This window comes from Parambassis ranga, chromosome 13 (genome assembly GCF_900634625.1).
Source record: "Parambassis ranga chromosome 13, fParRan2.1, whole genome shotgun sequence".
NCBI lineage: Eukaryota > Metazoa > Chordata > Actinopteri > Ambassidae > Parambassis > Parambassis ranga.
Window position 1 is genome coordinate 11,225,485 of NC_041033.1, and position 20,258 is coordinate 11,245,742.

At 39.8% G+C, this 20,258-nt stretch overlaps 1 protein-coding gene across 1 annotated transcript in view; it reads right to left on the bottom strand.

The window, feature by feature from the left end:
- gucy1a2 (guanylate cyclase 1, soluble, alpha 2) overlaps positions 1-15,643 on the bottom strand; it is a 31,845-nt gene extending 16,202 nt beyond the window's left edge. The window contains exons 1-4 of the mRNA XM_028420404.1: positions 15,014-15,643; positions 9,324-9,385; positions 8,369-8,493; positions 5,301-6,205 (exon numbers count right to left, since the gene is read on the bottom strand). Of these exons, the coding sequence (XP_028276205.1) occupies positions 5,301-6,205; positions 8,369-8,493; positions 9,324-9,385; positions 15,014-15,325 (1,404 nt within the window). The 5' untranslated portion in view covers positions 15,326-15,643. The remainder of the gene's footprint in view (positions 1-5,300; positions 6,206-8,368; positions 8,494-9,323; positions 9,386-15,013) is intronic.
- Between the last annotated feature and the right edge of the window lie 4,615 nt (positions 15,644-20,258).

The following is a 20,258-nucleotide window of genomic DNA, read 5'->3' on the forward strand; positions in this document are numbered from 1 at the left end:
GACAGGAGAGACAGGAGATAGAAGAAGAAGAATAGGAGGAGGAAGATGAGAAGAACTGTGAGTAACAATAGACTGCTGGATGGAAAGGGAAAGAAAAAATAAATACAGGCAGTAAGAAACATATTTTATTTCTCAAAAAAATGTGTAAAAAAGAGGTTAGTATGCTGTGTCCTAGTCTAGTGTATCCTGTAGTATCCTCTTTGTAACAACCTGTAATACATTACCCTCACTCAAGGTCGCTGCATTGTGCACACAATAATAATACTTTTCCAAGGTCTTTAGGAATCCATAGAAACACTACTGCTATTATAGGCCATTATAACATTCTATAAGAGCCTTTGATTGCAAACAGAATATTTAAAAATACCTCATATTATAGTAATTAAGGTGAGGAAGTGGGATCAACAGTGGGTTTTTTCTGTAATGTTAAATGATTTGTTTTGTTCATTAGTTGCACCTATCTATGATTACTTATAATTTAAAAACAAAACTACAGTATGTTCACAAACCTATCCGTGTAATCCACTAGCCATCTAATTCAACCTCCTAAAAACCTATACTACAGTAAGTGATGCCATTATTGTACAATTTTAGGAAGCACATTCCCAATTCTTGACAGGGTACTATGGAAAAAACATGACAACATATTATAAATAATCTGATCAAACCAATCTATTCTTAAACACTCTGTGGACTGCCATAAAAAGTCTTTCATCCTGTCTTACTCCTACTAGTCACTCTGTGTACATATTTATGTGTTTTCCATTTATGTTGTGCCATAGTAAGGCCAATGGCGCACAAGGATGTTCACATTTTACATATTAAGATTATTGAATTGTACAGATTCAGGTTACTATCGCCATGGGCAACAGGGAGCTCAAGCTAGATAAAAAGGAGAGGAGGGAAGGTAAAGGAGGAAAAAATATGCTGAAAGGGCCATAGATGAATATAGAAGCAGAAAAAGAAGTGTAGAGTAAAGAGAGAGAAGGAGCCCACAGAGAGAAAGGAAGAGAAAGAGGGAGAGAAGGACCAGGGGAGAATTAAACATACTGGACTTAAAAAATGGAACAGAGGTACAAGAAAGGAAGAGAGAAGAGGAGAAGGATAGTGGGAGATGGAACAGACAGCTAATGGATTGTCTTTTGTGAGCAGACTCGGGCATGTCAACAAACTCTCATTTGCATGAACAGGCACTGAGCAGCAAGGAGTCAATGAGTCAGCCTCTCTCTCACACACACACACACACACACACACACACTTACACAATACTGCAACTTATCTCGTCAGACTACCTTTTGCAGTACTCTTTCATTCCACTCTTACAGTACAACAAGCAAAACCAAAAACCTAGATGAACATGAAATTCATGTTTTACCTGAATCAGGGGTTAATATGAGTTTTTGAGATCTAAGTGTGCAGGACATAGCTGCAAACAGGATTATAATTCTGGTAATGTTAAGCTGGACTTCAGTAAGATAGCAAAGGGAATTTTCCTTGTTTTATAGTTATAGTGAAAAAGAAATAAGTTTACAATTAATAAAAGTGCAAACAAACCAGAGCCTGCATGTCAAAATCACACTAAAATGTTTAAAATCTTTATCCATTACTAGTCATGTTTTCTCTTTGCCTTTCCACTTCTTTCCTTTGTATTTTCATTCACCCATTCGCGTAAAGGTATCACCAGTAGACAAAGACAGAAAGAGCAGTGATTTTCAAAGCGCCCTCCAATGAACAAACAAACCGACCTGTGATTTATCCACCTCAGATCAAAGGTGCTGCTAATGTCAAGGTTTTCTTTGTACTCAGACATGCAGGTGCACAAATGATGCAGACACAAACATACCTCATCTACAAACTAAATACAGCAGCGATTGTTAAAAACAATTATAGCAGCAGATTTGAACATCCTGAGTGTTTAGTCCATCTTTCATAACCACAGTCACTCCTATTTTTTTGTATCTAAATTCTGAAAACACACTTCAAAAAGCTTGCTGTGAATAACTGCTGGTCTAGGCTCCAGACAACATCTAACATCTAGGATTTCAATGACTCATTCAAAGCAGGATTTTGACTCTTTGACACTAAGAGTCTGGGAATATTACCAACAATACCAAGAGTGTGGAGGCAGGTGTTGTGATTCATGTTGTCTGTCTTATTTTATTATTTCTGCTTTGTTTTCTTTGCTTTGTTTTGAGAGAAGGCACATACTGTATCACTGTCCTATCCGGTGAACCCACAGCTTAGCTCAAACCAATGTCCTTAAAATCTATTAAAAAAAACAATACTTCCAGATGGACTTTACATTGTGCATTCTGTCTGATACGCAATAAAATTGTGGTGTAAGAGAAATGTGATGAATGAGATGATGCACAGGTTAGAGGAGAGCTTTTGGCTGTGCGCTGTGTTTACACTCCCCTGTGAGCTGACCACAGTGTTCACACTAAGCAGTGAAACAGGGAGATGTCATTTGACATTTTCAGCAGGCCTTTGAATGTCTCTTGTGCAGCCCATATCCCTGGGCGAAGAGAGGAAAGAAGTCAAACTGAAAATCCACTACAGGCCACTCAGACACACACACATGCAGCTGCGAAGCACAGGAGTGTGGCCCCTTTACCTTGGCCTGTCGCCTCCTCTAGCTGCCCTTTCTAGTGAAAATGTCAGCCCATCCTTCTCTTGCTCTTTTTTCTTTCTTCTGCTTCTCTGCACAGGATTCATAGGGCCAAAATTAGGGGAAAAAAACATGTCTGCACAGCCTGATCCACAAACACATACTTTTAGGTGTCTAGTGGATGTCTGGAGTGTGTAGGTGGTGCCAGGTTTGATCACTGGTAAGACAAAAGAGAATACCAAAGGGCTGCTCAGCGAACTCTATATGAGGCTAGCACAAATAACCATAAGAGTTACCCCGAATTAAGAATTTTTCAACTGTACGTCCTGACAGTAATTTATGTACACTGTCACCCATTAGGTATTTTTCTTAACAATTACTAAATTAAGTAAATTTACCCTCTAAATGCATGAAAAGTAGAATATGACAAAGCTGGGAGTACGGTAGAGGAGAAACAGGAAGTCTTGCTGAGAAAAACATATAGACCCAGGAAAGGCAGTAGAGAGTGAGACAGAATTAGAGTGAATATATGAGACACTGACAGAGAGGAGATGAAAGCTACAGAGATGTGCTGCGCACTGGTACTACATATCTGACTGTGATGGGGAGAATCCTGCTGCTACTCCTGAGGGCATGTGGAATGTAGACATCTTATAATGTGCCTGTGCATGCATATATGAACAATATGTGAAGCTACCTATAGCAGTGTATTGTTGCCTTCTGATCAGATGAATGCAGCCCTGCTTGTAGGGCAGGCTAGCTGTCTGTGGATTCTATTTATGTGACTGGGTAAAAAATAGTTCTGTGCTAAGAAAAGAAAACATCACACAAGAGAACTTTTAACCGTACCATCTGCCTTTGGCTGCATATCTGTGGTTGTTCACATTTTGCCACTGCATCATAGACAAAATAACATCATTGTCCTGTTTGGAGAAGTCATATCTCCAGTATGCTTGACACATACAAATGATTTTCTTCCATATACCCTCCACTTTAGATACCATTTATACTCAACCACCCTTTTTGCTCACCGTGTTTCTCCGCCTACATGAGTAAGAATAGCTGTTGTGCTGAGAAACACCCAACAGAAACAGTCTGTCCGCATAAGTCCTGGCACTGTACACTGATCATTCTCATAGAAATACTTATCTCATTTCACCTCATCACGCACAGATTTAGCCATCTGTTACCCAGAGAAACCACTAATAAAAACAGCAGATGAAAAGAAGAAACAATAACAATACGAAAAATAAGTCAATAAGTTCACAGCTGAAAAGACGTCATAAAAACAAGGCTGTTAATAGAGTGGAAAGGTGACAACATGTCTGTGCTACAGGACCAGAGACAAACCAAAAACGGCGCTGTGGTATTCAATTTTAAAGGCATTAAACATCCAATGTACTTGTGTCATTGCATTATAAACTTCCTACACCCAACCCTATGTATACAGTGCATCTGTGAATTACTGACTAACCTAATTTATTTGTTACCACTTGGCCTGAGGAGGGTATAAGGCAGACACACCAGTGGCAAGGACGTGATTCCTCTACAGCTTTCAAGCCACCTTGAGCATCATGTGTTTCATAACATCACTGCAATAACAGACAAAAGGCATTTGGCTTTCTCCTCTGTAACTGTGCTGTTAGTTCAGAATGACCTGATATAAATCGGTAGAAAAAAAATAATTTAATTATAAGACGCTGGCTTATACCTTTTTTATGGATCAAAGGATTCACAACTGCTCACATGACCTGTAAAGCCAGTATATAGCATCTGCCTATATATAAATACACAAAGAGCTATACACAGCATAGGACCATGGGTGTACTGATCAATCACCTTACTGCCAGAGCTGTTTAGCATCAGGATGTTTGACAGCCTGAGGAGACAATCCAGTCAATAAAGAGCTGGATACAGCACACAACTCCAATTGATTAATTGTTTCAGTCAAATTGGAACCAATTCAACCCTCCCTCCTACCATGTATAAATAAACACAATTGTGAGTATTGTGATATCACGGCAGTCAGAACACTAAGACTTTAATATTGTTAAAAAACATTGCTAACCTCCCTATGATACTCAGATGTCAAGTAATTATACTGTATATTCAACCAAAACAAAACCAAATCATGGCCTCCTCACCATCATTCAGTTCACATTAAACATTGGAAACTTGGAATATGATAACATAGCACAGGCTAGATGCAACTTGTTATTTTTTTCACACACTCCCTTGAGCAGAGCCCTTTTTAACCATGTTTGTCTATAATACGATAGCTCACTCTCTGTTCTACGTATTTTAATAATATCTGTTGAGGGGATTGTTGTGATGTGAAAGCTTAAGCTATATCCATTTGGAATGTCCTGAGGAAGAAGTAGCAGGAAGACCACTGAAGAAAAAGCAGCAGTTAATGACAAAAACAATTTGCGAGTTGTGAAAAAATACCCTAAACCAACTAATAGTGATCAGCAACAACCTCCAGAGGGCGGGAGTGAAGGTATCACAATCTACTGTTTGCAGAAGGCGTCATGAACAAAAGTAAAGAGGTGAAATCCTGGATCTGAAATGTTAATCTTTTGTCTCAAATTCATCTTTTGACTTCAAACCCAAATGTTTTCAGTCTATAGCAAAAAAAGAGGAATTGGCCACACTCTTCAATACATTTGAAAGGAACTGTATATAACTTTACCTTCTCCTTGGTGCCAGTCTGTGTGGTTTCAGGCCTGGTCCGGATAGTAAATGGGGACGCAAGTCTCAACAGGATGCCCTGGAATGAGGGCTCCATTTTAGGTGAGACGATTTCAAAACATTCCCTAAACAAGAGACTCCGGTGAGGCTCAATGCGAGCCTGTCTCCTCAGCCCTTCTCCAAGCTGCAGTAGCTCCATGCGAGGCCCCAGGACAAGGTGAAATGGAAAGGCACGGCAAAATGTGGCCAGGCCAATGCGCAGATCGCTGGGGTTGGTGGAGAGTGAGAGGGGTGGCCGTTTGGTGCTCACTGTGGCCGAATTAGGGGGGAAGAAAAGTGAAGGAGGGCATGTCTCCTGGATTTGAAAGGAGAGACACACTGTGGGAACAGATGTAGCAAAAGGAGAGGGAGGGGATGGGGATGAGGATGGTGAGGCAGTTGGGGATGCAGTTGGAGTTGGGGTTGTAGAATCACAGTCTGTGTGTTCTGTATCTTCATTGGGCAACAGGGGTGTGAGAGGTGGCACCTCTTCCACCTCAACTTCTGAATGAAAGATCCGCTTGGCAACAGCTCTAATCAACCCTGGCATGACCAATCCGACAACAGGGGCAGGGTTGAAACAGTGAAGAAGCAACACCTTCCCTCTGCCCTCTCCTTCATTTCCAACTTTGTCCAATTTCCTTCTTCCTTTCTCTTCTTCGTGGGGATCCTTGCACTGGAAGGATGGGCTCTCAGATGAGGCACGGCGCCCTGTGGAGGTGCGAATGTGTTCCAAAATGGCGTCAAAGCCATTGAAGAAATCCTGTAGGTTGCCGCCTACGGCCCGAAGTACTCTTTCATTTTCCTCAAAGCAGAGGCCAAAGAACTCCTCTCCAAAATGCTCTCGCAACTCACAGAATGGTACTCCTGGGGAAGAAAAAAAATACAATATCAGAGGTACAGTATGGCACAATTATCAACATAGGCAGTGAAACAAAGCTATAAAAACCTATACCAGTATAATGAAGATGAAGATGATGAAGATATGACACCTTGGTTCTGAGGCTTTGATTAAAATTTTATGTAGAAATCTAGATGAGTACAATTTAAATCACTATTTATAAAAAGACAGCTCAATATAAGTTTTGAGCTAAGATATTAATTAAGATAAAAAAAATAATTTTGGCCTATCTAATAAAAATCAGTGTTCAGAGTAATTAAACATTAAAGCATTGCAAAAACTATGAATATTGATGAGATAAAATAATCATATCACATGCCTGCTGACTAAATAACACGACAGAGAGAGAAACAGGATTTAAGGATTATAGAAAAATTTTAATTGACAATTAATATAAACATGATCTGACATAACAAAATAGAATGAAACAAATGCAAAAATATGCAGGCATACAATATGCACACAAAATTTGTAGAGCATAAATAATAGCATTAAAAACAGACACACACAAACATAAACAGACTGGTAGGAAAACACTAAACATTGCAGGAGTGAGTATACTTTCATCACAAAAAGGAAGTTATTACCTGTCACATTAGCATTAGTCTACATATATGCAGGCATACTGTATAATAGATATAAATAATATATGTGCAGAAGTGACTGACTACACAAACCTCCCAGAACAACTGTATGTATTTTTTTCAAATTTTTGTCAAACTTCAGTATTTGTAAAAAGTCTCATTTCCAGCTCATGCACCCATTCAAAATTTAGCTCCTAATCTTAGATCAAGATATAACACTAACAGGATTAAAGAGGGTGTTATTCCCTTCGGTGGAGTATTACATTTATCAGTTATTTATCACTTGATTTAGCTGAGTAATGGGAAATGACAGAAGATAGTTTCTTCATAGGATGACTGAAGTTCACAAATAAATGGAGGGCCTTGAATGTCAAGAAGCAGTTAAGAAAACCTCCAGTGGCAGCACATTTTCTTTTTGTCTTGTGGATCTTTAGCCAGATCAACCTGCATGGATTGTATATCCCATCCTGCTGGGAAATACCTCAGGATACCCCAGAAAGAGCCGGATGATGTATCTGCAAGCAAAGAGTGTTTGGCCTACTTGCTTAGCCTGCTGCCACCATGACTCGCACGGATATAGGGAGCATAAAATGGAAGAATGAATAAATAAACTGCACCTAGTGAGCTCTGCTTTACTCCCAGAATGGAGGGTTGTTTCAGGTGCTGATTGTGTAACAAGCTGCTGCCTTCTAAAGCAAACTCTATAATTATACATACAGTTGCAATCACAATCATTCAACACTGCAAACTTACAAATTAGTAAGGACAAATGTTTCCTAATCATACAGAATGTTTTTAATCGTTTATAATATGTAAGGCAAAATGCAAGTTTAGAGCTTTTGGACGCATGGAAATGGCACGTGTTGAAGCTGATTAACAAAAAAAGATAAATAAAGAGAAATTATTTTATTGCAAAGAGTTTGAAGCAATGAGCAGTAAGTCAAAATGAACACGATGCATGGTGGAATGTTTGTCGTGTTGTGGTGATGTTCTCCTGCACCAGGAAATAGTAAACTTTTTGAAATCTTTGAATCCGACAAGAAAAACAGTATGTCAAAGACTATCATAATTTAGGTAGGTAAATGTATTTATATTTGTCTTTGGTACTATTAATAAGCTTATAATATTATGCCTGATGTGGCGGTAACTCTTGTTAGACACGGAGGACAAAGCTAAACTCAATGACTCACCGAGTCAATGTGAGTGTGTATATGTGTGCATGTGTGTTTTTCATGTTAGACTCGTGTGAGTCACACAGTGTGTTTGTATGAGTGTGCGTGTGTGTGTGTGCGCACACGCGTGTGTAAATAGTATATTTATGGCTGCATGTACACTACCTTGGACATAATACTGCATTTTTCATTTAAAATGTCTACAGTGCATTAGAAGTCAAGGCACTGTGTGTGTGTGTGTCGACTAATACTGAGGGACAGCAAAAGAGTGAAAAAGAGTGAAAAAGAGTGAAACAGAGGTTATGTATGTCTTAGCATGCAATAAAAATAACACACACATGCACAAACGTCTTACTTTACTTCACATACTTACCCAGTATGGTAGCCATGTACTGTAGAATTTGCAGGACATCTTCCTCTGAACCAGAATTTTCCAGAAACGGGCATTTCTCCTCTCTCTTCTCTCTTCGCCTCTCGTCACTTCCAACTCCTTGACACCTGTCAAAGATAAAAACCAGACTTTCAATCCGTCTTTAACCTGTGTACGTTCATATTTGTTCATATATGATTCCTGGGCAGATTGACAACATAGCAGTAAAGAAATGTGATCAAGGTCACATTAAGAATGTGATGCTCTTTTCACTTCACCACACACTGCAAGGAAGGAATATAAGATTAATTTCAAATAATCAAGGTGAAAGTAGTGAGAAATATTCTTACTATAGAAACTTTGAGGTATTACTTGTTATATAACATGTAACAGTCTGGACCACATTGCCTCAGTTACTTCCCTAAAAAGATGAAGGAAGCAAAGAAAATATTGGGTGACAACAAGCGAGGCCAATGTGTGAAGGAGAGTGGGCAGAGAAGAATCACTACAGAAAAATGCCTTAGTCAGTATGTGCTTTGTGGCTACTGTTAGTATGTGCTGTGCCTGGCTACTGAGGTTTATTGTTTTGACAGGGTGGGACAGTGAGGCAGAGGCAGGAGGTGAAGGAGTCTGTATCATATGTGTGTGTTATTTTCTATGTGACCAAAACAAAGAGGGAGAAGACGGCATGGCAGAGAGCAGAGACAGTGAAAGGATTACAGAGACTGAACAGGTGTGTGTATGTACATGTGTGACAGAGAGAAAGACAGACTGACAGGCAAGTGAGAAAAATAAGAGGCAAAGGGGGAAAAATGACTGATGGGGATACCAAGACAAGACAGCAGGCAGACAGGATATGACAAAGAGACCATCTCAGCATGGAGACTGATAAAAGTAGATGGGAATCTTAAAAAAAGAACCAGCAAGCATGGAAGTAAAGAAAGGAAGACAGTCTTACCTGATCTCTTGTTGTCGGTAGAATTGTAGGGTTCTCTGTAGAGCTTCCTGAACAGTCTGTGTCTGTAGGAAGAAGTGAAAACATTAGACAAACTTCCACACTATTCAGTAAATGTTTCAGTTGAATCACTAGATTTTAGATACACAGGAAAGCCCTATTACTATGTGTTGTAATGTAAAAAAAAAACAAAATGTTTTCGGTTCTGCAATCTGTATATGTGTACCTGTCTCCACATAAATGAAAACCTACATAGTAAATAGGTCATCTATGATTAATGCTCTTGAAGGCGAAAACAACACATATCTAACCAGACCAATAATAAGGCTGCTAAAGTACCATCACAGGTGTTATTGCAGCCAAGACAGATTCACATTAAATTGACTTTTTTTCACAAAAGGCATGTTGACATATCACAGTATATCACAGGTGTGAATGAAATTAATGGTGGCTGAAATCCATTTCGCTGCTTCAGTTTCAGGATGTGAATGTGAATGTGAATGGCTTACAGAACAAATTTAATAGAACAGAGCTATTGTCAATGTTATTAGCAGCAACTTTTTTCCTATTAAGATCAAAATGGCTGTAAAGCGATATTTCTCCATTTTGGAAATAATTTTCATCATTTGTCATTAATTTTGCTCTATACATTTTAGGTGCAATAGATCTTTTTACTAAAGTGTATTCAACATTTCCCATCCCAGAGGTTCACAAAAAAATATGTATATTTGACAATAATAAAGATTCCAAGATGACCAGTATAAAGAACACACACAGCTTAATTGTCTAGTTGTCTGTGTGCAGCTGGCTTGTTTTGCGTTACTGAAAGCCTAAGCTTGAGAGGGCGGGTCCAATGTGATTATCTGCGATACCGCTGAAATGCAAGGCTGTAGTGACAATACTAGAACACAGTGTGCCAGCTGGAGAGGTCATTCTAGGGCCTCCACCCACTCCGGACAGATGTAGGAGTGATTGTATCTGTGTGTGTAATAGACAGAGGGACAGAGACTCGTGAGTTGTGGTTTGTAGAGCAAAAACATGAGAGAGTAAGAGATGTGAGTGTGTGTCTGCATGTGTGCAGTCAAAGAAAAAAAATCTGTATGTGTGTCAGCAGGTGTAAAAAAAAAGAGGATGAGAATACAGTAGTTCTTTCACCACCTGGGTTTGACATCTCATAGTAGCTAACCAATTGGATAAAATAATACAAATATTAGCTTTGCTTCTACATTTTTGTCTGCAGCCTGCTAATATACAAATTTGTATCATTTTTAGTGCCAGTGTGCCACACATGAACTTAGCAACAACAGGAGCAAGATAGGCACTTTTTACAAGCAATTGTGTGATGTTGATAGCTGAAATATGTTCAGTGTGGTCCAAGCGGAAAGTGGAAAAAACATGTTTTTACCTCTCTGTTTCCCCACTACAGTATTTCTTTGTATGTGCACTGCAGAAATGACATTTTCTCATGACATCTTCACAGTCTGATCATACCATATCCTTGATGTGGCTATTCCTTTACAACACAGCATGCACATTACAGTGTGTGTGTCTGTGTGCACGAATGACTGTGTGACATGGCCAAATACACATTCACAAACAGCTATCAGCGACATGCGCACATGTGCAAACACACTGTACACATACATCATCATTAGTCCGCATTGTTACATCGCTGGCATGTTTACTGTACACACAACTTGATGTCGCATCGCACATTAATCTCACTCAGTCAAACACAAATGTGCTTACTCGGTAGGATGCGGTTAGCAGCTAGTAACTGATCACTTGATTGTGGAGATAGGTTTAAAAAACATGATAAAATATAAACTAAACTAAAAATATTATATAATCAGAGCAAAGATGACAGTGTGTAGACTTTTGAAACATGCAGGTAAAAAGATCTTTCTTTTTACCTGCATGTTTCTTTTTTAGTTTATGGGATATAAACTCATTTATCCTTTATTTCACACACTCTTCCCTCTCCTTCCTCAAGTTCCCATGGTCTTTATCCAATTCCCCCCCGTCTCTTTTGTTTGCTCTGTCTCTTTACCTTGGGAGTAAAACAGAATCTTCCCATTACTGGCTCCATTCCTCTAGCTGTGTTGCTCTGCATTGCTTTCATTCCCTGTGAGATTTAGTCATGCTCTTATGTGAATCTGCCTTTTCTGTCTCCCTGTGTGACTGATTTCATTTAATGCAAACACACGAGTGCAGTGCACTACTCCTTTCTTTCTATTATGCATCTTTCTTCTTCTTCTGCACAACTGGAAAGCTGCCAGCACTTCTAAAGAAAATAGAAACTCATACAACAGATGAGACCCAGCAACATGTCCCAGCATGAGAAAATAATTAGTGATGAATAATCAACCAGGTACAAAGAAAACAAATCACTATCTGTTTTATTTTAGCAGGCTTTCATTTTTTAGGGGTATACTTTAGCAATTAATGTTGCTATAAGACATCGTAAGGAGGAGTTTAATGCAGTATTTGATTAGCTGTGGTTGTGGTTACTTACAAAGGTTGCAGGCATTAACTATAAATCAAAATAAATGTCTAAAAAAAGACATGACAACATTTCAGTAAGATGTTACTGTCAAAAATTGTATGAGGAGCATCTGTTTATTTTACACTTTTTACATCCTATTTTATATAGAAGTACATAAAAGTGTATTTCCTGCATAAAAGGAGAATTTCTGGCACTCCTAACAGAGGTTTTAGCCAGATCCTATGAAAAATCACCAGTACTAAAATGATAAAAACAGCTGCACTAATACTCTCGGAATGTGCTGAAAAGCAATTTATCAACTCGAGCAGTACATAAACTTCAATACATCTTTGACTTTCAAGAATAAACTACCCAGAGTCCTTCCAATGTTGCAATAAAAATATTTTTGATCTGTTTGTTAATAGGAGTTTGATTTACTCCAGCATAAAACACATTTTTTTCCTCAAATTATTGTAAATATCATGACAATTCAAACATTCCTAATAAATGAGACAGACTCAAATGCTTCACACATATCTATATAAATCATCGTATCTTTCTATTATTCTCTTAATCAAACATAGAGACAACAAACATATGCAGTGGCTTATGATTTGTGTATGTTTGAGTGTACATGTGGTCCCTTTTAGAACAGCTTGTACCCTTAGGCATACTCATTTGGATTTGAGAAACAAACTTTTTGCTTGAAGGGGGTCCTAGTAGAAAAACAGGCCATCCACAGTACATGCTGTCCTACTCCTAGTCTGTCGCTTTATACTTTATCCTTAGCTGCTATGGCCTTGCCAGGGTTGTCATTTTCCTATAAACTCGGCTATGTGAAGTGTAGTTGTCTGGTTTGGCAATAACTATATAATTTGCAATAAATATAGAAAACTGATGGTAAGGTGAAATTACCAGGGTTTTTTAGACCACCCTATTCCCCTGTAAATACTAAGCATGCAGGCTGGAAGCATAAGGCCATTAACCTCACACAAAACTGAATGAAATAGAATTTCCATGAAAACACCCCATACAACAGCCAAGTAAAGTATTTAACTAAAAGTAATGCAGAACTGCAACTCTTATTAGTGCTTGCTGTTGTCTCACACTTTTCATATTTATGGCCAACACTCAGGGCCTTTTGATCAGCGTCGCAGGTCACGAAGCTAATGGCCACCTTCCACGTGTATACACGAAACCAAGAGACAGAGAGAGAGAGAGGAAGACCAACAATAAATGTTTGTGCACGTGTAAATGTGTGTGAGTCTAAGTGTATTGTTGCTACTGGGTCAGGGTAGACAGGGTGAAGACAACTACAGAGAGCATGCTCTGTTCTGTTGGTCACGGTCCAGTGCAGTCAACAATAGACGCTGCCTCTGCACGCACCCACTGTGTATGGGAGAGTGGTGTGTGTGTGGTGTGTGTGAGAGAGAGAACAAAAAAGATAATAAACAATGTGTTATTTGGTGAGTGATTGAGTGAGCAAAGACCTTGGACATTTAGCCTTTCCCTGTCTCCATGACCAAAGCACACCATAATGACCCTTACATATTAGAATAAAAAGGCTCCATTGATGCCAAACTGTCGCCTGTAATTGCTCTTAGGCAGGCAAACACATGCAGACAGACACTCACACACAGAAAGCCCACAGTTCCACAATGTCGCGCACATGTAAATGCAGGATATTATCGATTGTAGTATCTGTCTTTAAGCATTCCACTTCCCATTTTTAATATCCATTAAAGATCAGGGCTGGTAAGAGCTGGAGCCAAGAGCTGAAGTTCGCTCTCAATGGTGCTCACCAGTATGCACTAGCTACAGTTTTTAAACTATGCTGTTGAATTTCATTATTGTACATGGTAGCGCTTGTGCAGCACAAAAAAAACATCAATTTCTCCCAGGAAGTTGCAACCAATTCCGATTTCATACATCAAATGTTACACAACAAACTGTGACTTACTTGCATATATCTGTAATTCATGTCACAATTTACATAGAATCAATATCTTACTTTGTAGCACTGTGCCTTTAGGTCCTTAGGTTTTAGTGATATAGAGTGCTGAAATAATATATTGCCATCTTACATTAAACCATCCCCAACATGTCTCAAGTATCTCTCATCTGTTGTGTAGTTTATGGTCTTTTATGTACAGATATGCTGCATACAACACACCCCATATGTAGTAAAAGACATGTAAATATTATGCAGGTTACTTGTGTACAGTGGTGCTCATGTTGCTCAGATAAAGTGTTATTTATGAAAAACTGATGGAAAAATGCTTATCCTAGAGAGTGTTCTAATAAATACTAGTGGTCAAAAATTGTTTTTGTGTTTAAAGAATTCTGGTGTGGACTATATACAATCTCAAGCCTCAGTCACATCTTTAGCATTTTTTTAGCATTATGAAGCAGTCATATAAGGTCAGGTCTGACACATGAAACATAAAATTGTCTTTGAATTCAACAGAAAAATACATTAATTTGTTTTCATAATATGTGATATTTATATGTATATTATGATTCATTCATCTTAAATGACCATTCTTAAATGCCATTTGGGCTTTGTCTCCATCTTGGACATCTGTCTCTGTGCTGTCGGGGAACTATCTAACAACAGATGCAATCAAATCTCATGTCATCATCATGTCCCATCATTAAGGACGATGCAGTTGCAAATTCTCTAATCACACGCCAACCATCACAACTTGCTCTCCATTCTAATAGCTGCTTTATTGCATTACATCCTATCATACAACTAGGACACAGATAGAACCAGGGCACAGGCACAGAAACATTTGTCACACTCACATCGTTTCATATAGAAAGGGCACGGGCAACCCTCTCTCTCTCTCACACACACACACATACAACAACATATTTATTATATAATCTCCCTGATGATTCAGGCTATCAGAGGTGAAGGATGAAAAGAGGCTTTTTCTATGCTCATGGTGAGATTTACAGAATGACATGGTTTGAATTTTGTATGGTTGTGTTCTCAAAAGACATGTTCATTATGAACCTGGTAGACAGGGCAGTGAAATGAATCCCTCGTCATGTGGGCTGTAAGTCAAGTCTCCTGAAGACCCACATTTGTCAATACACTGTCATCAAACCAGCTACGTGTGAATCATGATAACACTGATGGTTGTTCTCCAAGACATTTCATGTCTGTGGGGGTATAACTAAATCTGAGTTGGAAGCTTACCGTGGGTGAAGTCAACCTCCTCAGGCTCTCCCCCAGCGAGTCCAGGTTCACCCGTCTCCTCCTGGTGACCCTCTTGTGTGGTCCTTGCTGCTCCTCGCCCGCAGGGCACGCCGACCTCTCGGCGGGGCTGCGGCCGTTCCAGAGCACCGCTCTGTGGGAGGAATGGAAAGAGGAAAAGGGGCAACCTCGGCTCTCCTCCGCCGGCTCCAGACCGCCGTCCCCTCCGTCCCCCCCTGGGCTTTCGAGCCCGCAGTCCGAGCCCACCGAACTGCTGAACGACTCGGAGGAGATCTTGCGCGACGACGAAGACATGATGATGGTGGTGGTGGTGGTGGTAGTGTTGAAGAAGAGGAGGAGGATGGTGGCGAGGACAGTGGCAGTAGTGTAGAAGATGAGGATGAAGATGCTACAGTCGGCTCCGTACCACGTCCACCTGTGCGTCGGGGAGTCATCAGATAGTGGAAGGTGGGAGGGTGGTGGGATAGGTGAGAGGGGTCTGTCTGTGTCCTGCAATCAGGTCCAGGTCTGCCTGTGTCTATGTATGCATATGAGACGCGTCTGCCTGCGTGTGAGACCTATTCAGAGGGCGAGGAGGAGGAGGAGGGGGGCGACCGAGAACGAGAGCACTAGCGGCACGCAAACATTTATGTAAGGGGGAGGAGGAGGTGGGGGTAGCGCCCCTTAACAACCGTCCTCCTTTACTCCCCCCAAAAATGAAGCCACCCTGCAGCCTGGAGGGGGACACACTCTCCAACCAAAGCCTTTAACAGAGAAACAGAAAAACAGACACCCTTCTCCCTTATTTATTTTAATTAAAGACGTTTTTAGCCGCTAGCTTAAATGTTGTGAAACATTTCTTCGCGTCGCAACTATTTCAAAGCAGCTGTTAAAGAAGCTGCAACCGAAATGTCACCAAAACGCTGGTCCAGAAACATCTCATTAATTCCGCAGAATATCTTGGCATCAGAAGAATGCAGAGTCCCCACACTGCCGGAGAGAAATCCCCAAAGTCACCGCAGATGTGTTTGCCTCCCTCCGTCCCTTCTCCTCCTCCTCCTCCTCCTCGTCCTCTGCGACAGCGGTTCTCCTGTCTGCCTGCCAGCCAGCCGTCCTCTCATCATTCGTCCATCTTTCACTTGTAGTCCTTCACCGCTGCACCTTGACTTTTTGTTCCTCTTTATGTTTTTCTAAACAAAAAAATGTGAAAACAGTGCGCGAGATCACAAACAACCGCACGGACAGTGAGCGCGCGCAGTCAGCCACCAGCGGCACGCGCCAGTGATGTGCAGATAAAGCTGGCGCTGAGATGTACGCGTCACCGTGCAAGAAGCAAAAACCAATCAGAGGATAGATAGATAGATAGATAGATAGATAGATAGATAGATAGATAGATAGATAGATAGATAGATAGATAGATCATTTAATCAGTGGTTCATTTTACACAAATTTAGATTTATGACCAACTGCTTCAAATGTAAACTGCTCAGCGTTAAAGGATCAGTTTGAATAATTTAGTGCCATCTCATGGAGAAGTTGGAGATTACACTCCACCAGGAGTGGCATATGTTGGGTCCCACTCACTTGACTGCCTTCTCACTATATGGGGACCATGCTGCAGGGTACTACATAGTGAGGTCAACGAGAAAATGAAATTTATTTTAATAATAATAATAATAATGTAAGAATAATGTAAAACACTACACAAAGTGCTATTATTCACATCATTGATGTTAACATCACTACATGCTAATGTGGTGTTATTTGCTAATTGTTCTGTTATTCATGGTGCATTGTGGGATACATTAAGTGTATTATATGGGGTTCTCACTACATATTTGGACAGCATATGCAATGATAAACACACTATAGTAGTAGGGATGACAATGGACAAGTCGTCTGTGAGGCTGAAATGTCCGTGTTCGTTTCAAACAGCATCAGTTCCCAACACCAGAGGTTGATGCTTTTTGCATTGCATATGGGCTAGTAATTTTGATTTCTGCATCTCTTTACAAGATAAATTTATAGTCACTAACATATTCAGCTCACACTGATGTTAAACTGCTAAACAGGCAGGCTATTGGGTGCCCATTTCTGGTGCATCGGGCCTATATTTCATCACTTAGCATTATCAGATCATTATTATCTTATTTAATGCATCAGATCTAAAGTTTATGGCAGAGTAATGCTGAGTGTTTGCTTGTGGAACATGAAAAAAATACCAGACACCAAAATATTCACACCGATCAGAAGCTAGCTCTACTGTTTAACACAGCACTTCTGCATACAAGAGGCTGCCACTTCAAAAATGCAAAAGTCCCTCTCTAGAGCCAGAGTTTGGTTTGTCCATTTTGTGCCGCTAAATAAGGCACTGAAAGAGAAGTTGTTCCTAATGTAGATATGAAAGACACAGAAATTAAAACATAGGTACACTAAAACTCTAAACGTGTACACTAAAACAGAATAGGTTCAGAACAGGTCCTTCAAATCCAACATTTTATTGCCTGGATTACTTGGTCAAACTTTGCAGCAGCACAGCACATATTGGTCTCCTGTTCTGGACCTCTGCTGTGTGCACAGAACATACTGGGAATTTACGAGGCAAAAAGGGCAACATGTGAGGAGGACCCACAGCAAATTCTAGCCATGGACAAAACTAAAGCATCAATTTAGCCCCAATCTGTCTGTGGAATACATCTATTTCAAAGGTTCTATCCAATACACTGAAAATTACAGTTGTTGGATGATCCTCTTTATTGCAGCACACTGCCATTACAGGATTTAATGATGTGGCGTCTTGCCTGGCAACAAACAGGTTATTGTATCTCAATTAAATAACTGGAAATGGTAATCAGGCAACATCTGATTACAATAAAACAACAGTCATGGTCAATCAGCCAGGTTCATGGCAAGGTGCCAGTTGTGTTAAGCATGTATACACATTGACAAATATGGCTTCACGTGCAGATAATGGAGCTTACAGCAGTGACACACGCTTGTTGGCTCCTATCAGAGGACAGAAGGATGCTCATGTCTGCCACTAATAACAGCCATGACCTTGATCTTGATTGGCAGGGCATGCTTGTTCATTAAGAGCCCCAAAGGGACACGCAGAGGGAGACACTGAAACAGACATGATGCATCATGCACGTGCATGCATGTGCACACTCATACACACACACACTCAAGTGTAATTTCCTGAAGGTGCCTACTAATTCATTTGACTTTCTGGCGCAGCATGACCCCAATCCACTGCATAGAATTTTTCCTCCCTCTTTTTCTTTCTTTCTATCCAACACACACCCACACACACTTTTCTCATACACAGTCTGCACTAAGAGACTACTCACACTCGAACTCTGTCTCTTCTCTTTCCTTATCTGGTTGCTTGCTCTTAGCAATCAGTCTGCCATCCATCAGTAATAATGTGGGCATTTAATAAAGCCAACACTACAATGGAATAAACTCTGTTCCAGAGAAGATAAGCCCACTCGCTGCCTGGGCTGGCTGCCAGCCATCTATAGTGGAGGGCATGCACATGGGCATAGATCAGTAACTGTGCTATGGCTAGAATGGATAGAAAGGACAACTCATGGATCTCTTTCAGTAGGTACATCTAACTTCAATGACATTAAATGTTAATTTTTATGATGGAATAAAATGCAAAAAAGCAACCAACCCACATTTTCATTAGCATTGTCATGTGTGTATCATTATTGTATAAGGAGGTGTCATATTGGGGCTTCATGCCTGACTACTTCAAATAATTAAACGCAAATATGCAAAGAAAAATTCAGGAATTATCTGAATTTATATTACATTGTAGGCATATATAGTTAAAATAAACAGGGGACATTCCAAGGTAAAGGAATTCTTTAAGCTAGACACATTAATAATTTTGATGTTTTTTAAATGAGCCAATACATGTTACAATATTGCAGCCAACAGGCCAATAAAGGCAAAGTGGGAGGAAATAAGTAGCATGTTCTGCAGACAGATTTATAGGTACAACCATGCATTTTTACAGGGAGTCTAAAAGCTGGGAATAAACAAGAGAACACACTCATACATAGTGGAGCACACAAATATTTCAAAGGCACAACGCCTTATATAGACAAAACCATACAGAACAGAAACATGTGCACTAAGTAATGGCCAGTAAAACATGAAATAGTATGGAATGCAAGAAGATAAGAAAGGTTCAACTGCATGACACACACCAGCGAGTCAAAACCAGGTGTCTGGTTGTGTGTGTGTGTGTGTGTAAATGTATGTTATTGGTTTAAATTTTATGACAGTATTCAGGTTGTTTCATTGTTTCATCATATGCATGTCTACTGATGAAAGAAAATGAAACAGAGATAGTGGAGGCACTAATATGGTGTTGGAGGTTGTAAAATAACACTAGAATAGATGTCTGTGTGTGTGAGAGAGAGAGGAGAGAAGACAAATGGCTGACTCGGTCATAAATCTGCCCCCAGCCAATCTAATTGGCCATAACCATACATCACTCCATGTCACTCTGCTGCTATTAACCATGAACCTGTGTCTGTCACAGGCACAATATAAATGACCTGCTGTGCAGTCCCACAGAAAGGTGTCTGCTCCACAAATAGGGTTAAAGAGTAGCAAATTACATGTTACACTAAAAACAATGAGCTGAATTTCTTTAAAACGACATAATAGTATGTATTATACATTCTGTATTGACTGAGAGATATTTTTAGTTTGACAGTTATTTCATACTGAAGTGGACAGTGGGGCAGTTGACAAACTGAATTACAATAGATTTATGACAAGACTGTCCCTCTGATGGACACAAATGATGAAAAATCCACTCTACTGACCATCCAGCTGCAAAGAATGCACACATCCTAACAAGGTGAGGACATTATAAACTAAATACCTCCTGCCTTCAAGGAAGCTATGCAAAGGAGGTTAATAAATTAAAAGTTTTCAGTATAGACTTTGTGAACTGTACCAAGAGAGAGATGTTTATTTAATGTACACATAATTATCCAGTATTTACCTGTATTGTGGGATTTACTCCTCTGACATTCCCAGAAATCATCTTCCTTCTAAGGAAAAGGATTGGTTCATTAAGGTGAGAACAGTGACTATTTACTCTGAGAGTGGAGAGCACGTAAAAGAAAATCCTGCTTCTAAAGATTTTCACCCATTGGTGGCCCCATATACAAATACTACAACAAAGAATAAATCAAAAACCGTCCTCTCTTGTGATGCACAC